The 20,762-nt window shown below is 38.1% G+C and overlaps 1 protein-coding gene across 2 annotated transcripts; it reads left to right on the top strand.

Annotated features, from left to right (window-relative positions):
- The first annotated feature begins 3,300 nt into the window (after nucleotides 1-3,300).
- On the top strand, nucleotides 3,301-20,524 carry RBM45 (RNA binding motif protein 45). 2 transcript variants are annotated; one of them, XM_069577101.1, is made up of 10 exons: nucleotides 3,301-3,777; nucleotides 7,822-7,944; nucleotides 9,795-9,921; nucleotides 12,155-12,277; nucleotides 13,041-13,220; nucleotides 14,105-14,234; nucleotides 14,411-14,495; nucleotides 14,709-14,872; nucleotides 16,962-17,162; nucleotides 20,271-20,524. In XM_069577101.1, the coding sequence occupies exons 1-9, from the start codon at nucleotides 3,478-3,480 to the stop codon at nucleotides 17,152-17,154; spliced, it is 1,425 nt and encodes a 474-aa protein (XP_069433202.1). In that variant the 5' UTR covers nucleotides 3,301-3,477; the 3' UTR covers nucleotides 17,155-17,162; nucleotides 20,271-20,524. The 2 variants fall into 2 exon arrangements, with proteins under 2 accessions (XP_069433202.1, XP_069433203.1); XM_069577102.1 differs by having other exon boundaries at nucleotides 3,306-3,777; nucleotides 14,712-14,872.
- The last annotated feature ends 238 nt before the right edge of the window (nucleotides 20,525-20,762 follow it).

Here is a 20,762-nt window from a genome sequence, read left to right as displayed (position 1 = left end):
GCCAACCCACTCCAGTGTTCTTGCCTGGAGAATCCCACGGATGGGGGAGCCTGGTGGGCTGCTGTCTATGGGGTCACACAGAGTCGGACACGACTGAAGTGACTAAGCAGTAGCAGCTGCATGCAGAGTACATCGTGAGAAACGCTGGGCTGGAAGAAGCGCAAGCTGGAATCAAGATTGCCGGGAGAAATATCAATAACCTCAGATATGCAGATGACACCACTCTTATGGCAGAAAGTGAAGAGGAACTAAAAAGCCTCTTGATGAAACTGAAAGAGGAGAGTGAAAAAGTTGGCTTAAAGCTCAACATTCAGAAAACGAAGATCATGGCATCTGGTCCCATCAGTTCATGGGAAATAGATGGAGAAACAGAGGAAACAGTGTCAGACTTTATTTTTGGGGGGCTCCAAAATCACTGCAGATGGTGACTGCAGCCATGAAATTAAAAGACGCTTCCTCCTTGGAAGGAAAGTTATGACCAACCTAGATAGCATATTGAAAAGCAGAGACATTACTTTGCCAACAAAGGTCTGTCTAGTCAAGGCTATGGTTTCTCCAGTGGTCATGTATGAGTGTGAGAGTTGGACTGTGAAAAAAGCTGTGCACCAAAGAATTGATGCTTTTGAACTGTGGTGTTGGAGAAGACTCTTGAGAGTCCTGCAAGGAGATCCAATCAGTCCATCCTAAAGGAGGTCAGTCCTGAGTGTTCACTGGAAGGACTGATGTTGAAGCTGAAACTCCAGTACTTTGGCCACCTCGTGCAAAGAGTTGACTCACTGGAAAAGACTCTGATGCTGGGAGGGATTGGGGGCAGGAGGAAAAGGGGACGACAGAGGATGAGATGGCTGGATGCCATTACCGACTCAATGGAAGTGAGTTTGAGTGAACTCCGGGAATTGGTGATGGACAGGGAGGCCTGGCATGCTGCGATTCATGGGGTCGCAAAAAGTCGGACACGACTGAGCGACTAAACTGAACTGAACTGATGACTCAGAGGATAAAGAATCTTTCTACAATGCAGGAGATCCCTGTTGGAACCCTGGTTCAGGAAGATCCCCTGGAGAAGAGAATGGCAACCCACTCCAGTATTCATGCCTGGAGAATTGTATGGACAGGGGAGCCAAAGGGTAGCAGAGTCTGACAGGACTGAGCGACTAACACTTTCACTTTAGCTTTCACATTTCTCCTAGCTCCACAGTTGCACTCTTTTTGCCCTCAAACCACGCATGGTTGCTTGTGGGAACCGAGTACATCCCTGGTGGCTCTAATAGTAAAGAACCTGCCTGCCAATGCAAGAGACAAAAAAGATGTGGGTTTGATCCCTGGGACCTGAAGATCCCCTGGAGTAGGAAATGGTAACCCACTCCAGTATTACTGACTGGAGAATCCCATGGACATGGGAGCCTGGTGGGCTATAGTCCATAGCGTTGCAAAGAGTAGGACATGACTGAAGCAATTTAGCAACACAAAGATGGAGTTGTTTTCTGGTTAGGGCTCTGCTGTTTGTATTAATATTTCCGTTGCTTTTTGTTATGCAATGGGCCCCAATTCTTCAACTCAATCTTCTCAACAATAAGACTGGAGTTAGATGATTGGCAGTGAACAGTTTTCAGTTCAGTTCAGTCGCTCAGTTGTGTCCAACTCTTTGAGACTCCATGAATCGCAGCATGCCAGGCCTCCCTATCCATCACCAACTCCCAGAGTTCACTCAGACTCACGTCCATCGAGTCTGTGATGCCATTCAGCCATCTCATCCTCTGTCGTCCCCTTCTCCTCCTGCCCCCAATCCTTCCCAGCATCAGAGTCTTTTCCAATGAGTCAACTCTTCGCATGAGGTGGCCAAAGTACTGGAGTTTCAGCTTTAGCATCATTCTTTCCAAAGAACACCCAGGGCTGATCTCCCTCAGAATGGACTGGTTGGATCTCCTTGCAGTCCAGGGGACTCTCAAGAGTCTTCTCCAACACCACAGTTTAAAAGCATCAATTCTTCGGCACTCAGCTTTCTTCACAGTCCAACTCTCACATCCATACATGACCACTGGAAAAACCATAGCCTTGACTAGACAGACCTTTGTTGGCAAAGCAATGTCTCTGCTTTTCAATATGCTGTCTAGGTTGGTCATAACTTTCCTTCCAAGGAGTAAGCGTCTTTTAATTTCATGGCTGCAGTCACCATCTGCAGTGATTTTGGAGCCCAAAAAAATTAAGTCTGACACTGTTTCTACTGTTTCCCCATCTATTTCCCATGAAGCAATGGGACCAGATGCCATGATCTTCGTTTTCTGAATGTTGAGCTTTAAGCCAACTTTTTCACTCTCCTCTTTCACTTTCATCAAGAGGCTTTTTAGTTCCTCTTCACTTTCTGCCATAAGGGTGGTGTCATCTGCATATCTGAGGTTATTGATATTTCTCCTGGCAATCTTGATTCCAGCTTGCGCTTCTTCCAGCCCAGCGTTTCTCATGATGTACTCTGCATAGAAGTTAAATAAGCAGGGTGACAATATACAGCCTTGACGTACTCTTTTTCCTATTTGGAACCAGTTTGTTGTTCCCTGTCCAGTTCTAACTGTTGCTTCCTGACCTGCATACAAATTTCTCAAAAGGCAGTTCAGGTGGTCTGGTGTTCCCACCTCTTTCAGAATTTTCCACAGTTTCTTGTGATCCACACAGTCAAAGGCTTTGGCATAGTCAATAAAGCAGAAATAGACGTTTTTCTGGAACTCTCTTGGTTTTTCGATGATCCAGAGGATGTTGGCAATTTGATCTCTGGTTCCTCTGCCTTTTCTAAAACCAGCTTGAACATCACGAAGTTCACGTATTGCTGAAGCCTGGCTTGGAGAATTTTGAGCATTACTTTACTAGCGTGTGAGATGAGTGCAATTGTGCAGTAGTTTGAGCATTCTTTTGCATTGCCTTTCTTTGGAATTGGAATGAAAACTGACCTTTTCCAGTCCTGTGGCCACTGCTGAGTTTTCCAAATTTGCTGGCATATTGAGTGTAGCACTTTCACTGCATCATCTTTCAGGATTTGAAATAGCTCAACTGGAATTTAGTCCTATGAAGCTGTTCTAGTGGGCTTACGACCAAGATGGCAGGTTTGGTGGAAGAGTCCATGGGTTGTAGAGGAAGGGTAGAACCAGCAACAGGAAAGCTCTCCCACCAGACAGGGCTCTTCTAGCAACAGGGAACCAGGGTCGAACGCCTTATGTGTGGGCCTTGGTTCCACGCAATTGGGTGCCTGGACTGCGTCGGGCTCCCCCGGGCCGCTAGGGCGCGCTGCAGGCTGCCCACCACCCCTTACCCCGGAAGCCGTCTCACTGCGCGTCCGGCCTGCGCCGGGAGCCAAACTTTTCAGTCTTCCGGAAACGGACCCCGGAGCGGCAACGGCTGGGTGTGGTGCGACGGTCGTGGCTGGCACGGCTGGAGCTAGGAGGAGTAAAGGGGTGCGAGCCTGGATTCCGCCCCGGGTGGAGCACCATGGACGAAGCGGGCAGCTGTGCAAGCGGCGGAGGCTTCCGCCCGGGCGTGGACAACCTGGACGAGCCGCCCAACAGCCGCATCTTCCTGGTGATCAGCAAGTACACTTCCGAGTCGGTGCTGAGGGAGCGCTTCTCGCCCTTTGGGGAAATTCAGGACATCTGGGTGGTGCGCGACAAGCACACCAAGGAGTCCAAGGGCATCGCCTTCGTCAAGTTTGCCCGCAGCTCGCAGGCCTGTAGGGCCATGGAGGAGATGCATGGCCAGTGCCTCACCCCCAGCGACACCAAGCCCATCAAGGTGCGGGTGCCCGGGACCGGGGTGTCTCGGGGGGGGGGGGGCGGAGGGGAGCGGTTTCGGGGTGCGGTAAGGGCAGTGCATTCGCTCGCGGGGGCCGTCTGGGAAGCACCTGGCATTCCGGGGCGAGGCGGGGGAAGGACCACGTTGCAGAGGATTTCCTAGGACCTCCCTGCGCGAAAGTCTGCTAGAGGGTGCGGGAGATACGGGATGCGGAGAGAACACCCGCTTCCGGGTCGGACCAGGTATCTGCGGCTACTCGGGCTGCAGAGCTGCGGTGGCTGGGCCTTCCCCCACTCCCGCCGTCACTAATTCAGCGCCCAACTCCGACCGGATCTGCTATGAGAACTTTTCTTACCCTCCTCTCTCAGACGTCTTGGTTTACCACGTATAAAAGTAGTTAACTTTACTTTTCCCCACATCGGTAAGGTGCTTAAGAACTTGATAAAAGTAGATTTAATTGTGGCCCTCTGAAGTTAGGCATTTTCCCAGTACCAAACACAAGTATACATGTATATAATATTTAAGTGCAGGTAATTAAAACTACTACTGTTGCCTATTTATCACACTTATGTAAAAATTTGTAATTTTTTACAAATTATTATAAATAAACCCCTTTGTGAAGGTATTAATGTCATAGGTTTTGTTATTGCCACTTCTCTTTGAAAGCAGACCAAAATAAACAGCCTCAAAAAGAGCCAAGTCAAAAAAAAAAAAAGAGCCAAGTCAAAATAACAAATAAACAAAAGGAAAACGAGCCAAATCATGGAGATGATAGTGTAAATTGTATTATTATTATATGCTTCTTGGCATACTCCTAATTCATTTTGAAAGTGAAAGTGAAGTCGCTCAGTCGTGTCCGACTCTTTGCGACCCTGTAGACTGCAGCCCAAAAGGCTCCTCTGTCCATGGGATTCTCCAGGCAAGAATACCGGAGTGTGTTGCCATTTCCTTCTCCAGGGGATCTTCCCAACCGAGGGATCGAACCCAGGTCTCCCGCATTGCAGGCAGACACTTGAACCTCTGAGCCACCAGGGAAGCCCATAAATTCATTTTGGTAGTATTTATATTTAGTTTCCACATCTAATTTATCTGTAAAATTAATATACTGACACATGGCAGGAACGGTGATTTTGAGGGTTATCTGATTTAATCTATCCTTTTAGCACAGGGCCTGGTACAAGATAAGCCCTCTTGTACCATGTTTGTGCATAGCAACAGTCTCTTCCCTTTACTTCTTTAGTAGAAAACAAAGGAGCCGGGAAATGCCGACCACACAATAGGCTTTCTGCCTCCTCCCACCTTCTAAACCGTCTGAAATAAGTCAAAACAGATAATCAATGGAGTTAAGTGTAAGGACACAGCATGTAAAATCGAGGGGACAAACTTTCTATAAAGAGTCAACAAATATTTTAGGCTTTGTGAGTCACATACAGTCTCTGTCATACACTCTTTTTTGTTTTTTAACAACCCTCAAAAAAATTTAAAAGCAGTTCTTAGATTATGGACTATAGAAAAACAGGAAGTTGAAGTTTGTTGACTCCTGCACTAGGTTGATAATTTTCATCTTCTTTCAGTTATGATCTTAGCAGAGAGAATTTCTGTACTTTGAATATAACCACAGACGTCTCCTGGGAAACTTTGCTAAATGCCCCAAATTTGAAACATAATGACCCCCTCTTGCCCTGATTAAATTCCTACAAGAGAAGTAAAAGTCTGAACACTAAAATGTATCCTTCCCTTTTAGCCACAGAGAAATTCAATGGTTCCCAGAGATAAAGTTTAAATTTTGGTTGTCATATTGTACACTCAGTTTCAGCCAGCGGGTTTTTGGACTACAGTGCTTAGCTGGACAATCTTCACTCTTCACAGCGTTCACCGTCTTCCACTGCGTTGTAGTGGGGGTTTTTTTGGTGTGGTTTTTTTTTCTGTTTTTCAGTATTTCCAGTTAAATTAATTCAGCTTCAGTTTTCTTCCTGTACTTTGCTTTTGTAAAGTTTCAAAAGTCCTACAAGATAAATAAGAAAATTTTAATAACAGGATTACAGCCAGAAAGGATTGTGCAAATGAGAATCCTGTAAGCGATCAACTATATTATCTTGAGGAAAAGGGTAAAACCTAGAAAGTGGAAGAGTAAAATCTTAGGAGAAATCACCAAGTAGGTGGTTAATTATTATACATATCTACTTAGATATTGTCTCCTCTATCAGAAATTTGAAATGCTCCAATCTTCTAAAATTTAGAAATTTGTGATCTGATGGCAACTCCAGTCACAGAGTACTCAAGACTTTTTTCTCCTGGTGTCTTCTCGTATACTTAAAGGTTCCCTATTTGTATTTCCCTTCAGACCATCCATTACTTAATATATCCCCTGGACTAACTTTCTAGTGGGCTATTTCTGTGTTATTCAGTACTCTCTGCTCAATATCTTACACAGTGTTGGGCGTATGGTACATTTCCTGAAGGAATAATGTGGGAGTAGACGCTCTCTAGGGATGTCTCCAGCTATATCTTGTAAGCAAGGGTCTACACCTCTGTGACAGCTGCTTTTCAAGCACATATAATTACCCTCTTTCAGGATTTCTAAAATGTTTATAAATTCTTTGGTTTTTTAGTTACTGCCAGGTCCTACTCTGGAATTTCATAGGTTCAGGTTTTCCCCACTGAGTGGTGTACAGCTCCTCTTCAAAGACAGAAGAAGAAGACAGAAAAAATTCAAGGGCCCTGTATTATGGTGATTTGCATTAATTCTATTACATTTCTTCAAGTTATGAAAAATAAACATAGCCATTATGCTTGTAGCTCTATAAACAAATCCATAACCGTAGTTAGCACATTCTTCTAGAATAATGTAAAACCAAAGACATTTTTGAAATAAAAGCAATACCACAAAGCAAATTGCACTCAAAATAATAACCTAATGTCACGGATGATATTTCAGTAGGACTAAATCACTAATAGAGAAATAGAGCCTCAGTTCATTGTGTGCATTTTCTTGCTCACATAAGTCATTCAGGTGGTCACTGAGATGATCCAGAATATAGCTGGGTTCTCTTTTTTAAGGATTAATATTAGAAAGCAAACAAAAATATGGCCATCTAGACTTAAATCCAACTCTATCGATATTAAACATAAACTGGCTCCTATTAAAAGTCAGGGATTCTCAGGGTTTTTTTTAAAGGCCAAACTAAGTGCTGTTTACAAGAGATGCAGTTTAAGTATAAAGATACATAGTGGTTGAAAGTATTGAATAAACGAATAGAAAAAGCTGGTAAAAGGACAAGGAAAACTGGTATGGTATCAGACAAAAATGGTCTTCAACAGGAAGAGTATGAACAGAATAATTTCCTAAAAATAAAAATACCAGTCAAAAAGTACAAAATAATTCCAAATGTTTGTGCAGCCAATAATAGAACTTCGGAATACATGAAGCATTATTAATAGAACTAAAAGGAGAAAAGATAAATGCATAATCATATTTTTACACTCAGTCTCTGATAGGAAATGAAGCATGTGTGACATTTTAGTAACACTGTTAATCAGCTATGTAACTGACGTTTATTGAACACTACCCAGCAATCACAGAGTATACATGCTGTCTCAGTGCACTGCCTCTTGCTCTTGGTGTGTGTGTGTGTTAGTCACTCAGTCGTGTAGTCGTGTCCAATTCTTTGCGATCCTGTGAACTATAGCTCACCAGGCTCCTCTGTCCATGGAATTCTCTAGGCAAAAATACTGGAGAGGGTTGCCATTCCCTTCTCTAGGAGATCTTCTCAACCCAGGGATTGAACCCAGGTCTCCCGCATTGTGGACAGATTAAATACAAAAGGAAAAAAAATTTTGAAAAAAATGTAATGTGATTAGTGTTATCTCATAAAAGGTGACTGCAATAAAATTTGCTTTAAAATGTTGTTTGATGAGATGCTATCACATTGTATTTAACCTAACATCAGTCTTACACTAATAATGCAGTAAGCATTCTTAAGAAACAGAAAAACAGTTGCCTGATATTTCTGCATTTTTCTTTGGGTTTTGTTTGTTTCTTAGGTTTTCATTGCTCAGTCCAGATCATCTGGAAGTCACCGAGATGTTGAAGATGAAGAACTTACAAGAATATTTGTTATGATACCAAAGTCCTACACAGAAGAAGATCTACGGGAAAAATTTAAGGTGCTTCTAATAGCTGATGTTTGTGATAATTTACAATCTTAAATTGGTTGTAGAATTAGTAAATCTTATGTTGTTTGAGTTCGATCATTAGATTGGTGGTGGAGAATTAAATAACTTTTTAAGCCACTTATTTCGATCTAGTTTATAAATATTAAAACTAAAATTTTTTTGAAAATATATAAAACCTGGGAAATATTAGTGATGGTGTTTCTCCCCCATTTAGCAAAAATGCAGATTCAGGACATTGAAGTGTAAAGCTCAAGAGTTTTAAGTAAGGTCACATACGTAATTATGTGGTGGGGCCATTATTCATGCCCAGGCTGTCTGAATCCAGAATCTGCTGTTGGTCTTGAAAATTTCAAAGCACCCTCTTAACATTGCTCTCTATTGCCTCTCACAGAGGTGCATCAGGCAAGCCTGAGTGTATGAACTGTACTATCTCACATTTATTGCTAGCTTGTGACGTGTTGATGTACTTATTCACAGAAAGGCTTATTCTTTATAGTTTGTTTTAAAATTAGGCCTTTGAAGGAGTTATATTGAAAGAAAAAAAAATTACCTATAGCTCTCACTTTAGCTACTTTAGTCAGTGAAAGTTATTAGCTATTGTAGTCAGTGAAATTTGGAGACGACTTAAAATCTCTTTTTAGCCATTGAATTTTATATGCAGTGATACACTTTCACAAAAACTATTCAAAAGCAATTTTAAAATTGTCTTTTGAGTTGTAATTTTTTATTATTTTTCAGTACCTTCCCAAGTACTTGTGGGCAACAAGCAAGAAAGAAAACAAGTAATAAAAAGTAATTTTAAAACTTCCTCTGTCCTACCCAAATGAGGATTGAATAAATTACTTCAAAAATAGCAAATACTAAATATATATACTCCATATTTTCTCCAATAGTAAGGAAAAGGTTCATACATTATAAACTTAACAAATTTTTATCCTTTTCTGAGTGAACACATGGCATTTTTATCTACATATAGTAAAGTTACAATTGATATCTATAAAATAAATAATAAACAGGATTTATATCCTGTATTTCTTCCAACATTAAAAGTAAACATTCACCACATATTTCTCACATAGAGTATTAACTTTCTGAGTGAACCAGTATATTTTAAAGGTGTACTTTGAGAAGCACTGCTTTAAAAGAATACATAATGATTTATTTCTGTTTATGTTAAAAGGCAGATAAACAATTATAGATAATATTTACTGAGTGTCGACTATATCCCAGACCCTGTATAGGCACCTTAGGTGTATTTGTTCTTCTAACCCTGAAAACAACCCTCTGGGTAGGTACAGCTATTAGCCCCATTTACCATGTAAGGAGACGGGCTGGGAGAGGGCAACTCAACTGCCCAGTATTTAAGTGGCTGAACCAAGATTTGAGTAAAGACGATTGCAGTCCGGAGTCTCTGCTTAACAATCCCTGAGTAAGGCTTTGAAGCCATCCAGACCATGAACATGCTCATACTCTACCTCCTAGACTTCGGCAAGTAATTTGATTTCTCTAAGGCCCAGTGTCTGTGAAGTGAGCAGTGTAACACATATATCCTTGAAGGACTGTTGTAACAATAAAGTGATATATGTAAAGCAAATGTTCAGTAAATAAAAAGCATCATTATTTTGGTTATGTTATTATTTGGTTTTTATCATCATTAAGATTATTTTTCGAGCACCTTATTAGTTTGTGACATACTTATTCCATTATTAAAAATAGCTGTAAATTCTATTTTCTTTTTTTAGCAAGCAAGAAGATCAGTAAACAAATTTTAAGTTAGTTCTGAAATCTGTTCAGTTTATTAATCTTGACTCCTCTAAGATCATTTCTTTTAACTCTCGTAGGTGTTTGGAGATATCGAGTATTGCAGCATTATTAAGAATAAAGTAACTGGAGAAAGTAAAGGCTTGGGCTATGTTCGGTACTTAAAACCATCACAAGCTGCCCAAGCAATAGAAAACTGTGATCGAAGTAAGAATGTGTTCATTTACCATTGTTATTTGAGAAAGTTCTAATCTAATTATCTTAATAGTGGTTTGTGCTAATAGCCATATCTGCTAATTCAATCTCAGCAATGGTAATTTATATATAGTCTTAGGATGAAAATTATTTGGGGGTTATTATTAAGCGTTCATTGAGGCACTGTTGAAAATTATTAGGGGTTATTATTAAGCGTTCATTGAGGCACTGTCTTGAAAAATATGAGCAATTGCATTAACTCATTAAGTGAAAATGCAGTTGTCCTAGTTTCGTTAGTATTTCCACAGGGTTTTAGGGGTTATTAAATTATTTTAGAATTTTAAGTATTAAAAACATTGACCAACCCTTTCAGGTTGGGTTTTGTTTTTTTAATATTTATTCTTTGTATTTTAAAGAAATTCAAGTAGTCTGTAATATTTGTTCATGTATGACTTAGACCCTAAATAGAAGTAAGTATACTAATAAACATAATTAATAAAGATAGGATTTTTAAGGTTTGCTAACTTTGGAAAGTAAATGCACATTGGGTTAATTTCAAGCTAGAGTGACATTACTGTTACTGGTGTACATTCTGAAGAATTAGAATTTTAGAGACCAAGGAAAATATTCTTTGTTGTCATACTTCTGATTATATTGAGCTTTAGAAATAAAATGTAGAATATTTATTTCAGTTAGTGGGTTTTAGGATATTATAAAATAAATACATACTGGAAATAATTATTGTTAATGAGTAGAAAGCTTAGATAATCTTAAGTTACACACCAAAATTTTCTCTCAGATCCTTCTAACTTTATCAATCAGCCAGAATTAATTGAGTACCTGTGGTATATTCATCAATATAACTAGAGGGATACAAGTGGAATTTATATAGCAACCCTGACATTTAAGGAATTTATAGCTATAAATTTAATAGCCATGAATTAAAATTTATAGCTGTAAATTATCTTGGATAGCCAAGATCTAATAGGCAAAAAATAGTTGAAGAGTTAATGGGATTTTTTAAGCTCTTTGAAAGCAAGGTATATGTCTTTACTTATCAGTTTCTGTCACCCCGAGTACCTAGTACTACTGTTAGTAGTACTCAGTATAGTAGTGAGCCCTCAGTTAAGACTTACTGAGATCTCTAGCAAAGATTTTGTCATTTAGAGTAGTCTCAATAAAAATATGCCAAATGAAAAAGTGTTCAAACGTGTGTGATATTGCCTATCAGTGGTGAAAACCAAGTGCACTGGTGCAGCACGAGAACACATCTGGAGTAGGATTTGCACCTAGTGTAGAGGAACCAGGGCAGATGATGAGAGCAACGTCAGTAAAGACATGAAATATCTAGAAACGAATGTCTTTGCCTAATAGTGTGAAGGCAACAATCTGAGTAAACCTTGTTATTCCTGTTGAGAAAGTAATCTAGGTACATTTGGACCATATACGGGAGGTTATGAAAAGCTCAAGCTTAGTCCACATTAGAATTTCCCTTGAAGATTGCTTCAAGAGAAGAAAAATAGCAAAAACTATTTCAGGATCTTTGATCTAAACACAGTATCAAGAGTGAATTTCCAGAGAAAGAATTCAAAGAGGCTGATTTTATCCTTTTTGGAACCACTGAATAATATGGTGAAAGCTGTGAACCTTCTCCCTTTGAGATACGCCACGTGCACATACACACAAAGCTCATTTTTTGACACCTAGTTAAAACTTGCAACCCAGAGACAAGTAGATCAGTCAAAGGATTGTTGTAATTAATTGAAGAGAATGTAATTTTAAAACAGAGGCAGGGAAATTGGAGTAAAACGTAGCATCCTCTAAGTACATTTCAAAGGAAGAATGTTGATGGCAGTTGGGTGTGCAGAAGCACTGTTAGGTTTTGATGTTGAGAAGCCTGAGGGAATGATGATGTCATGTGTAGTAGGGATTGATTGATCAATGAATGAATGACTGTGATTGATGTCATCTGTAGTGGGGATCGATTGATTGATTGGAAAGGATAGCATAGAACCCCTGACCTTTCATGTCTCTCTTGACCCATAATTTGGGATTCTTGCTGTTTCTCATTTACGCTTTGCTATCTTTCCAAAAAACGAAAAAATAGGTAGGTCTGGTGGAGATGGTTGTTGGTATAGATTTTTTAATACAATTATAAAACTAAATCAAGCAGTAGCAGTCGAGTATATTTGTAAGTGTGCTAAATTTGCTATAAAGTTTGAAATTCATAGATTGTCTTTTTCAGGTTATAGGGCAATCTTGGCTGAACCTAAAAATAAAGCATCTGAATCCTCAGAACAAGATTATTATAGTAATATGAGGCAGGAGACTTTGGGACATGAACCTAGGGTAAATATGTTTTCATTTGGTAAGTAGGCTATCTTTACTTTAATGGTATGAGTAGTAAATATTCAGTCTGATTTGGACGGTTTTTTTAATATTCTTTTATCAGCAGTCTACATCTCACACAGTACATAAGAGAATTTATAGGGGTTTTTTAAAGTTGGTCATGATCCCTAATGTCCTTATTATTTAACGTTTATTTTAAGTTATTTCCAGTTAAGGTTTTTTATGGCTAGTTTTGCATTACCTAAGTGTTAAACTATGTCACTGCCATTATGTGAGGGTGAGTTGCTGCTTATAAGTAGCTGATCAAGAAGTATGGAAAACATACATAGCTATCCCCTCAGTGTGAATCCTAAAATTTTATCCCTAAATTACTGATGCTTTAAAAGTAGGGTTAGAGAAAGGAGAGGAATGACAAAAGTAAAAGTTAAAGAAAGGGGGGAAATGTATGATGATAGTAAGACCTGTAACTGTTACTTGGCATAAACTTCCTTTTAGGTGAAACACTTGGCATATTTTGCAGTTTTGCATAGTTCCTGTGAAATTAGACTACACATTTCTGCTTACATTTTTGAATAGAGGCGAGGAAATGGGGAGAGTTGTCTGTTTTCCTATCCTGTCTCTCCTGATAGTGCTGATGACCAGCATATTACAGAAAACAGTGCCTTTGATCAATGCAGAGGACTCAGTGACAGTTCATTTTATTTTCTAGTACTTAAAATGTTAAATGAATCTTTGAATGAATAGAAATGTAAAGATTTGCTTTTTTTTCTGTATTGTTGGAGAACAACAATCTGAATTTTCAAGTTTTGACAAGAATGACAACAGAGGCCAGGAAGCTATCTCCAAACGCCTGTCAGTTGTATCAAGAGTTCCTTTTACTGAAGAGCAGCTTTTCAGCATTTTTGATATAGTACCAGGCTTGGAATACTGTGAAGTCCAACGAGATCCTTATTCTAATTATGGTAAAATAATGTCTTTATTGTTTGTAAATGTACTGTAGTTTGTTAAAATGGCTTTTCTCCAGTGGCACTTTTTGAAATTTTTTATTGGAGTACAGTTGATTTACAATGTTGTGTTAGATTCAGGTGTACAGTAAAGTGAATCAGTTATACATACACCTATATCCACCCTTTTTTTAGATTCTTTTCCCATATAGGTCACTATGATAGAGTGCTGAGCAGAGTTCCCTGTGCTATACAGTAGGTCCTTATAGCTATCTCAATCCCAATCTCCCAGTTTATCCTCATCCCCCAAGAAAAGCTCCTCAAAAGAATGTGAACTATGTGAGTCTGATCCGAGCCCTCTATTCCCTGCTTTTTGGTTTTCATACATTTATCGCTTCTTCTCTCTATATCATTTCAGCTGCCAAGATGACTGTATATTCTTTTCATAGATCACGTGTCATTTCATTTCCTACTCAGTATGATAGGGAAAATTTTAGAATTTTGAAGTTTATTTCATAGAATTGAAATGTTAAGAAAAATTAGTTGGTGTTTAAGGTGTATCTCTGTCATACAGAAAAGCCAGTGTCTTTAAATTCTTTGGACAGAACTTAAGCTAATGATTGTTTTTTTTAAAAAAATGCCTTATTCATGTTTTTACGAAAATCTGGTCCATATTTTGCTTTATAGGAACGCGACTGTTGAACACATGTATCAGATAATTTTGTTTTCTGACTGTTGAACATGTGTATCAAATAACTTTGTTTTCTGATACATTTGATTATATATTATTAATGTTGTGATATTAGTGTCTTTCTATGTTGTTTTATCTTTGTGACAGCACAGACTCTAGGTATTCAATCTGCTTTCTTTTTAATTCCCATATATTCTCTGCTTTGTTCTAGGTCATGGAGTGGTTCAGTATTTTAATGTAGCATCAGCTATTTACGCAAAATACAAGTTACATGGATTTCAGTACCCTCCTGGGAATCGGATAGGTGTTTCCTTCATTGATGATGGGAGCAATGCAACAGAGTAAGTACCATTCCAGGAGCTAGTCTAAAGCCAAACTTTGGGTGTGTGTGCCATGACTGGGAGAATAAAAGTAGAAAACAATTTACCTCTCAGGTGAAGAGGTTATGTGAAGCAAGTTATTGTTGAGAGACTTGAGTATTTCTCGTTTTCTGTAAGTTACCTGTTCTTATCTCCAGTCTCCTTAGGAAAATGGCAACGCAGATGGTAGCTGCACAGCTTGCATCAATGGTGTGGAATAACGCAAGCCAGCAGCAATTCCTGGTAAGTAGGTAAGAATTTAACCTTGCAGTACACCATTAGGGTGTAGAATAAATGTGGCCTCTGTTTATTACCTGTGTAAGAAAATGTTCAGAGAGATAGTGAAAGACCACATAGGTGCCATGATAACACATCTATTTTCAGCTCTTGACTTATTATAAAATCCCTAAAGTGCAGTTTTTTCTTTTTCTCATTTTGAACCTAATTCTTCAACAGCAGTTTGGAGGAAGTTCTGGATCACAGCTGCCTCAAATCCAAACGGATGTCGCACTACCGTCATGCAAAAAAAAAGCTCCTCCTGACACTCCCGTGAAGGAAAGACTTTTTATTGTGTTTAATCCACATCCTTTGCCTTTAGATGTACTAGAGGATATATTCTGGTAAGATTTCAGTTCCATAGAGTTACATTTTATTTTATTTTACCTTATTATTTAAAACTTAAAAAAATTTTTTGGTTACGCAGCACATAGAATCTTAGTTCCCCAACGAAGGACCAAACCCACACCTTCATTGGAAGTGCAGAGTCATCCCAGGACTTCCCTGGTGGTCCACTAATTAAGACACTGTGCTGTATTGCAAGGCATGGAGGCTCGATCCCTGGTGCGGAACTAAGATCCCATATGCTGTGTAGAGATTTGTTCTGTGGTTTTAAAAAGTCTGTGGTTTTATATCACCTTTAAAAATACATAGTTATTTCCTTTTCTCTATTATTTATATGTCTTAAGTCCCCACGCAGAATTTCCTTTTATTTTGTTTTGAAGACATAAAACATATAGTATTGTTTTGTAAATTACATACATAGAATGAACAAGTCATTTGTTTCTTGATAGAAGACACATGTGTATAGATCTGGCCAATAGAATTCTTTTCCTTTTCCTTTGCAGTTATAATTCAACTGAACAATGATTATTAAGCATCTTCTATTTTGTTAGCACGCTATTGGATCCTTAAGGATAATTACATTGAGTAAAAAATTACTTGATTATAATGCTTGCTATTATATATAATAAGTATTCAAAAGGGGAAGACACTCGTTTCCAGTATAACTTCTTTAACCTTAACATTTTCTTTTTGATCTTTTCCTATTTGCCTTACAACATTAGTGAATTAAAAGATAGATAGAAAACTTGTTAGAGTTTCACAAAATAGCAGCAATGTGGTTCAAGTGTTTTGATTTTTATTTAACTAATTTATTCTGTTTCTTTTTTGAACGTCTCTTCTGTACCTACTAAGTACCAGGGACATTGTGTAAACATTATATCAATATTATGTAAACAAGACATAATAGTTCTTGTCCTCTTAGAACTGATCACATGTAAGAGACAGATAAGTGAATAGGAAATTACAACCTAGAGAGGTTAGTGTTGTGAAAAGGAATGTTCAGGCTATGAAATATATGGGAGGGGCAACAGCTATAGAAAGTCAGTGAATGCTTCTTGAAAGAAGAAAAGATTCTTTGGAGGATATAAATAATTTAGCCAAGGAAGAAACTTGGGCATGTGGGTGGTTATTCCACCAGAGAGAACGTGAAATATAGGATTTAAGAGACTGAGGAAAGATGAAGCAGGGAGAGTTCAAGGACCCAGGTCAAGAAAGGCCCACAAGCTGTTAGGGAGTTTATCCTTTCTCTGGGGCATAAAGAGCTGCCAGAGGGACTGTGTGGGAGGAAACGATCCTATTTGTGTTTTAGAAAAATCACTCAGAAGACAGGGTAGAGAACGAGTTGGGGAGGGGTAAGCCCAGGATGCAGGGAAACTAGTGAAGAAGATATCTGTTATTGTTTTTGTTCAGTTGCCCAGTCCGAATCTTTGCAGCCCCACAGACTGCCACACACCAGGCTTCCCAGTCCTTCACCATCTCCTGGAGCTTACTCATACTCATGTCCATTGAGTACGTGATGCTATCCAACCATCTCATCCTCTGTTGTCCCCTTCACCTCTTGCCTTCTGTCTTTCCCAGCATTGAGGTCTTTAGAGTGAGTCAGCTCTTTGCATCAGGTGGGCAAAGTATTGGAGTTCCACTTCAGCATCAGTCCTTCCAATGAATATTCAGGACTGATTTCCTTTAGGATGGACTGGTTGGATCTCCTTGCTGTACAAAGGACTCTCAAGAGTCTTTTTAGCACCACAGTTCGAAAGCATCAATTCTTTGGTGCTCAGCTTTCTTTATGGTCCCACTCTCACATCCGTACATGACTTTGACTATACAGACCTTTGTTGAAGAAGGTATTAGAATAAACTAAGAAAAAGATAATGATGCTCAGAGTGAGGAAAAAGACCTGAATAAGAGTGAAGAGAAATTAACTGATAGAGGAAATGTTTAACAAGAAAGATTGACACATACTAGAGATTGGATGTGGGGAAAGGAGTGGAAAAGGAGTCCAGAACAGATCCTAACTTTTAGACCTGGGCATATATGCTTATCAGTTTCAGTTGATCTCTCTCTCTTTTTTTTTTTTTTTACTTTCAGTCGTTTTGGTAACCTGATTGAAGTTTACCTTGTGTCAGGAAAAAATGTGGGGTATGCCAAGTATGCTGATAGACTAAGTGCTAATGATGCCATTACCACTTTACATGGCAAGATCCTGAATGGAGTCAGACTCAAAGTTATGTTGGCAGACTCCCCAAGAGAAGAATCTAACAAACGGCAAAGAACTTACTGATTCTTTAGGTAAGGTGTTTATAATATAAATTCTAAAACACATTGGCTAAATAGTATAATGAAAGAAATATATAGAGAATTTCTTTTTAAGGATTTAGAAGTTGTTGGTTAAAAACACTGTGACTTAAAAGTTTGCTGATAATTTTTACAATATATTTTTTAAACTTGGACTTTTTACACTTTAAAAAAAAAGTCTTTTATGTTTACTGGGAGAATGTTTTTGTCCTGTGAAATAAAATCAGATTTCAGTTTAGAAAATTAAATAGTACTTGTGTATGTGTGTGAATGTCTTAGATATTAAGAATTGGACTTCACTATATGGTTACATAAACTTTAAAATTAGAAGACTTCTAAAGATTTTTTTAGCTAACATCTTAAGTTATCAATTAAGGTAATTTATGACAGTCTTAGAGAAGGGCATGACAAACCACTCTAGTATTCTTGCCTGAAGAGTCCCACAGACACAGGAGCCTGATGGGCTACAGTCCGTGGGGTCATAGAGAGTCGGACATGATGAAGTGGCTTAGCATGCACATGACAGTCTTTATAAAGTATGTCTTGACAGGCATTAGTGAAATGCCTAAAAAGCAATATCTAATACAGTTGACCCTTGAACAACGCAAGTTTGAACTGCATGGGTCCACTGTGGACATGTGGATGTTTTCAGTAGTAAGTAATACAATTTACTGAGGTTGGTTGGGTCCAGGGTTGGTTGAATCTGTGGACGTAGAACTGTGGGTATGAAATATCCACATTTATAAAAGGGTTCATGATAAGTGATATGCAGATTTTCAACTGTGTAGAGGGTCACCACACCTAATGTCTACATTGTTCAAGAGTCAATTATAATGCATCTTTTTGGAGCTAAATGGTATTTTTCTGAGCTCATATTTGTGAATAAGTACATTAAAAGTACACATTCAGAAATAAGTGCATTAAAACTACGCATTCATGTACATATGTGTATTTTCAAAAATAACCTTGACGTTTACCAAAAACTCTTGTCAGTTATACATAATGCCACATACAACCTTATGAATGCCTTTTTTTTTTACTATTAAGAAATCAAACCTAAATTTCTATATATAGGACAGTTCACATCTCCACAGTTTGGGGAAACATTGTTAAAAGTTACCATTGTTCAACTCTTTCACTGTTTTATTCTGAAAATGAATTTTGAGTTTCTGGGGAAGCTGAGTGCTTCCCTGTTCCCACACACACACCTGCTTCCAAAGTCCGCTGCTGGTCAAACTGCAGCAGGTGGTAAGCACATCCGATTCAGTTTGAAGTTACTGGCTCAAAAACAGTTTTCTTTTCTGACCAATTATGAGAAATGGCGAGTATCAGAATGAATTGTCTGCGTCCCTAGTGCAGATGACTTTTCCTTGGATGAAGCAAGTCACATGATTACTTCCTCCTTGCAGAAGGCACTTGTCGATAGGAAGTGCCCTCGGGCCATTATGAATATCTCAATTTAGAAATATTTTCAAATGTTACAAAATCCACTCCCATTACTTCATACAGTGTAGAAATATTAAATTTGCCAGTGAAAAAGAATTAATAAGTCTTTCTTAAAGCAGTTTTTTGTCTTTACAAGTAAAATGTTAAGAACTGAATTCGCTTTAGACGAGCTTCTAAAATAGCATGCAAACCTGCTTATTCATGTCTGTGAGTCTTTCAAAATATAGGTAGTAATTCTTACTCTTACTCAAAGAATCTTTGTCCTTAAAAGAGGATAATACTAACTTCTTAATATGGGGAAAATATATAAATTACTCCTGTGAGTGAGCCTTTTATAAAATAATTATTTATATAGTATAGAGAATATTAGACTTAAAATCAGAAGATCTGGAATTGGGATTCCAGCTCTGACACTTAGCAGTGATTTGGCAGTTATCTTCACCTTTCTGAGGCTGAGTTTCTCCACAGGGTTATTGAGAGAAAATGAGTTGGCAAAATTCCTTATAAAATAAAATTTTTAAATACTTTGCAAATGTGAGCTAAAACTCATGCATTGATGACTTCATTGAAACTTTTTATGTCGTCTCATCAAAAACGGTCAGAAATTAAGTTTAATGGTACAAAACCACCTGGCTTTGAGAATGAAGCTTTAAAATAACATGTTTAAGTGTTATACTTCATCCAATTCCTTGATTAGAAGAAGTGTGTCTTCTTCAGCATGACTAGTCATGAAATACAAATCTGTCCTTTTTCCCTGTGTTGAGTGGTTATACGTATTCAGGGCAAAGATATGGTAGGGTCAGGTGAGTTGAAAATGGTAGGACATAATGAACTGTATTGGTTTTGAATGTCTTCTAGTTGCAGCACGGCTTTTTAATTTATTTTTGCTTTGAATCCTCATTTACTGTGGGTTTCATAATGAAATTAGTCTCTGAGAAATAAGCCTAAGATTAACTGAATTGTGCCTAGGAAATCGGAGAAGAAACTGGTCTAAGAATATCACTTTGAAAGTTGTTGAGTTCTATTTTGAGATATATCTGATGTGCAAAATATGTTTCTCTTTCTATTTGAGGAAAACTCAAATTTTAGTATTTTAGAGCATCCTGATCTGTGTGTGTGTGTGTGTGTGTGTGTTTTTATAGGTCCATTTCCTTCTGTTTTTAATCATATAAAACAGTTTGTACAACTATTGATTTTTTCACTTCCTCTGTTTTGTATCCTGACATACTGTTTTGAGGGAAATCCCTCTGAACTTTATCCTTGTTTCTCAGTTATGATTGAACAATTATGGTTAATTGAGTATAGCAACCTAAAAGAACAAAATATTTTAGCATACATACTCTAGTTGGACTCATGGTTAAGAAGACAAATACAAGCACCCACTCAATCAGCCTGGTGTGTAGGGATAAAACCCAAAGCTGTCATCCTCAAATCATACATGATTTTTGTATGCATTTTCCCTCCAAAGATTCAGTACCCACTTGCATCATCCTTCTCAGTAAGTTTGGTTTTGCTTATTTGGGGGCATCTGTGATTAAGCAGATAATATTTGGTGTATTGAAATAAGGGAACAACTAACATTGTAAGAATACTATATACAACAGCTCTTTCCTTTCAGGTGATGATTTTCATACTTGTGTTGTGTTCTTTCTGCAGAACAAAGACTAAATAATGACGTAATCCTCAGCTGACTGACTGAAAATGTGACTGGACGCACTCCCTGTGGACAGTTGACGGCTTTTTTTTCAAATACCTGATAGTTTGTACGCAGCGTTGTTTTGTCTGGGGAGTAAGATTGTTGACATGTGTTTTTCAACCACACATTAATGCTAAAACTAATACAGTAGTTGTTTCTTAGAGTAATATGTTGTTACGTGTGGCAGAAATAAAGTTTTCTTTGGTTAACTAAATCATGCCTTATTTATGTCAAAGATAAGAATGAGAAAAACTATTTAATAGACAGTGTTTAGAAATTTGTTAAATGACATTTCATTGATTTTGAGATGCACATTTTTTCACATTTTTATACTTCTGAAATTGGAAATATTTTGATATCAATCAGTAAATAATTGACAGCCTTTTTTTTTTTCTTTCTCTCTTAGTGGAACATAAAGGTGCTTTCTTCAGTCAGTTGCATCTTAGATTCAA

The sequence above is a fragment of the Ovis canadensis genome, chromosome 2 (genome assembly GCF_042477335.2).
Source record: "Ovis canadensis isolate MfBH-ARS-UI-01 breed Bighorn chromosome 2, ARS-UI_OviCan_v2, whole genome shotgun sequence".
NCBI classification, from domain to species: domain Eukaryota; kingdom Metazoa; phylum Chordata; class Mammalia; order Artiodactyla; family Bovidae; genus Ovis; species Ovis canadensis.
The sequence above is the reverse complement of the archived record's forward strand: the minus strand, read 5'-3'. Positions and strand labels throughout refer to the sequence as shown.

Bases quoted from the DNA above. Each gene is read 5' to 3' on its own strand.
- RBM45 (XM_069577101.1), top strand. From the start codon at position 3,478: ATGGACGAAGCGGGCAGCTGTGCAAGCGGCGGAGGCTTCCGCCCGGGC. The intron at 13,221-14,104 runs GTAAAATAATGT...GCTTTGTTCTAG, and splicing joins AGATCCTTATTCTAATTATG to GTCATGGAGTGGTTCAGTAT. The intron at 14,873-16,961 runs GTAAGATTTCAG...TTTTACTTTCAG, and splicing joins GTACTAGAGGATATATTCTG to TCGTTTTGGTAACCTGATTG.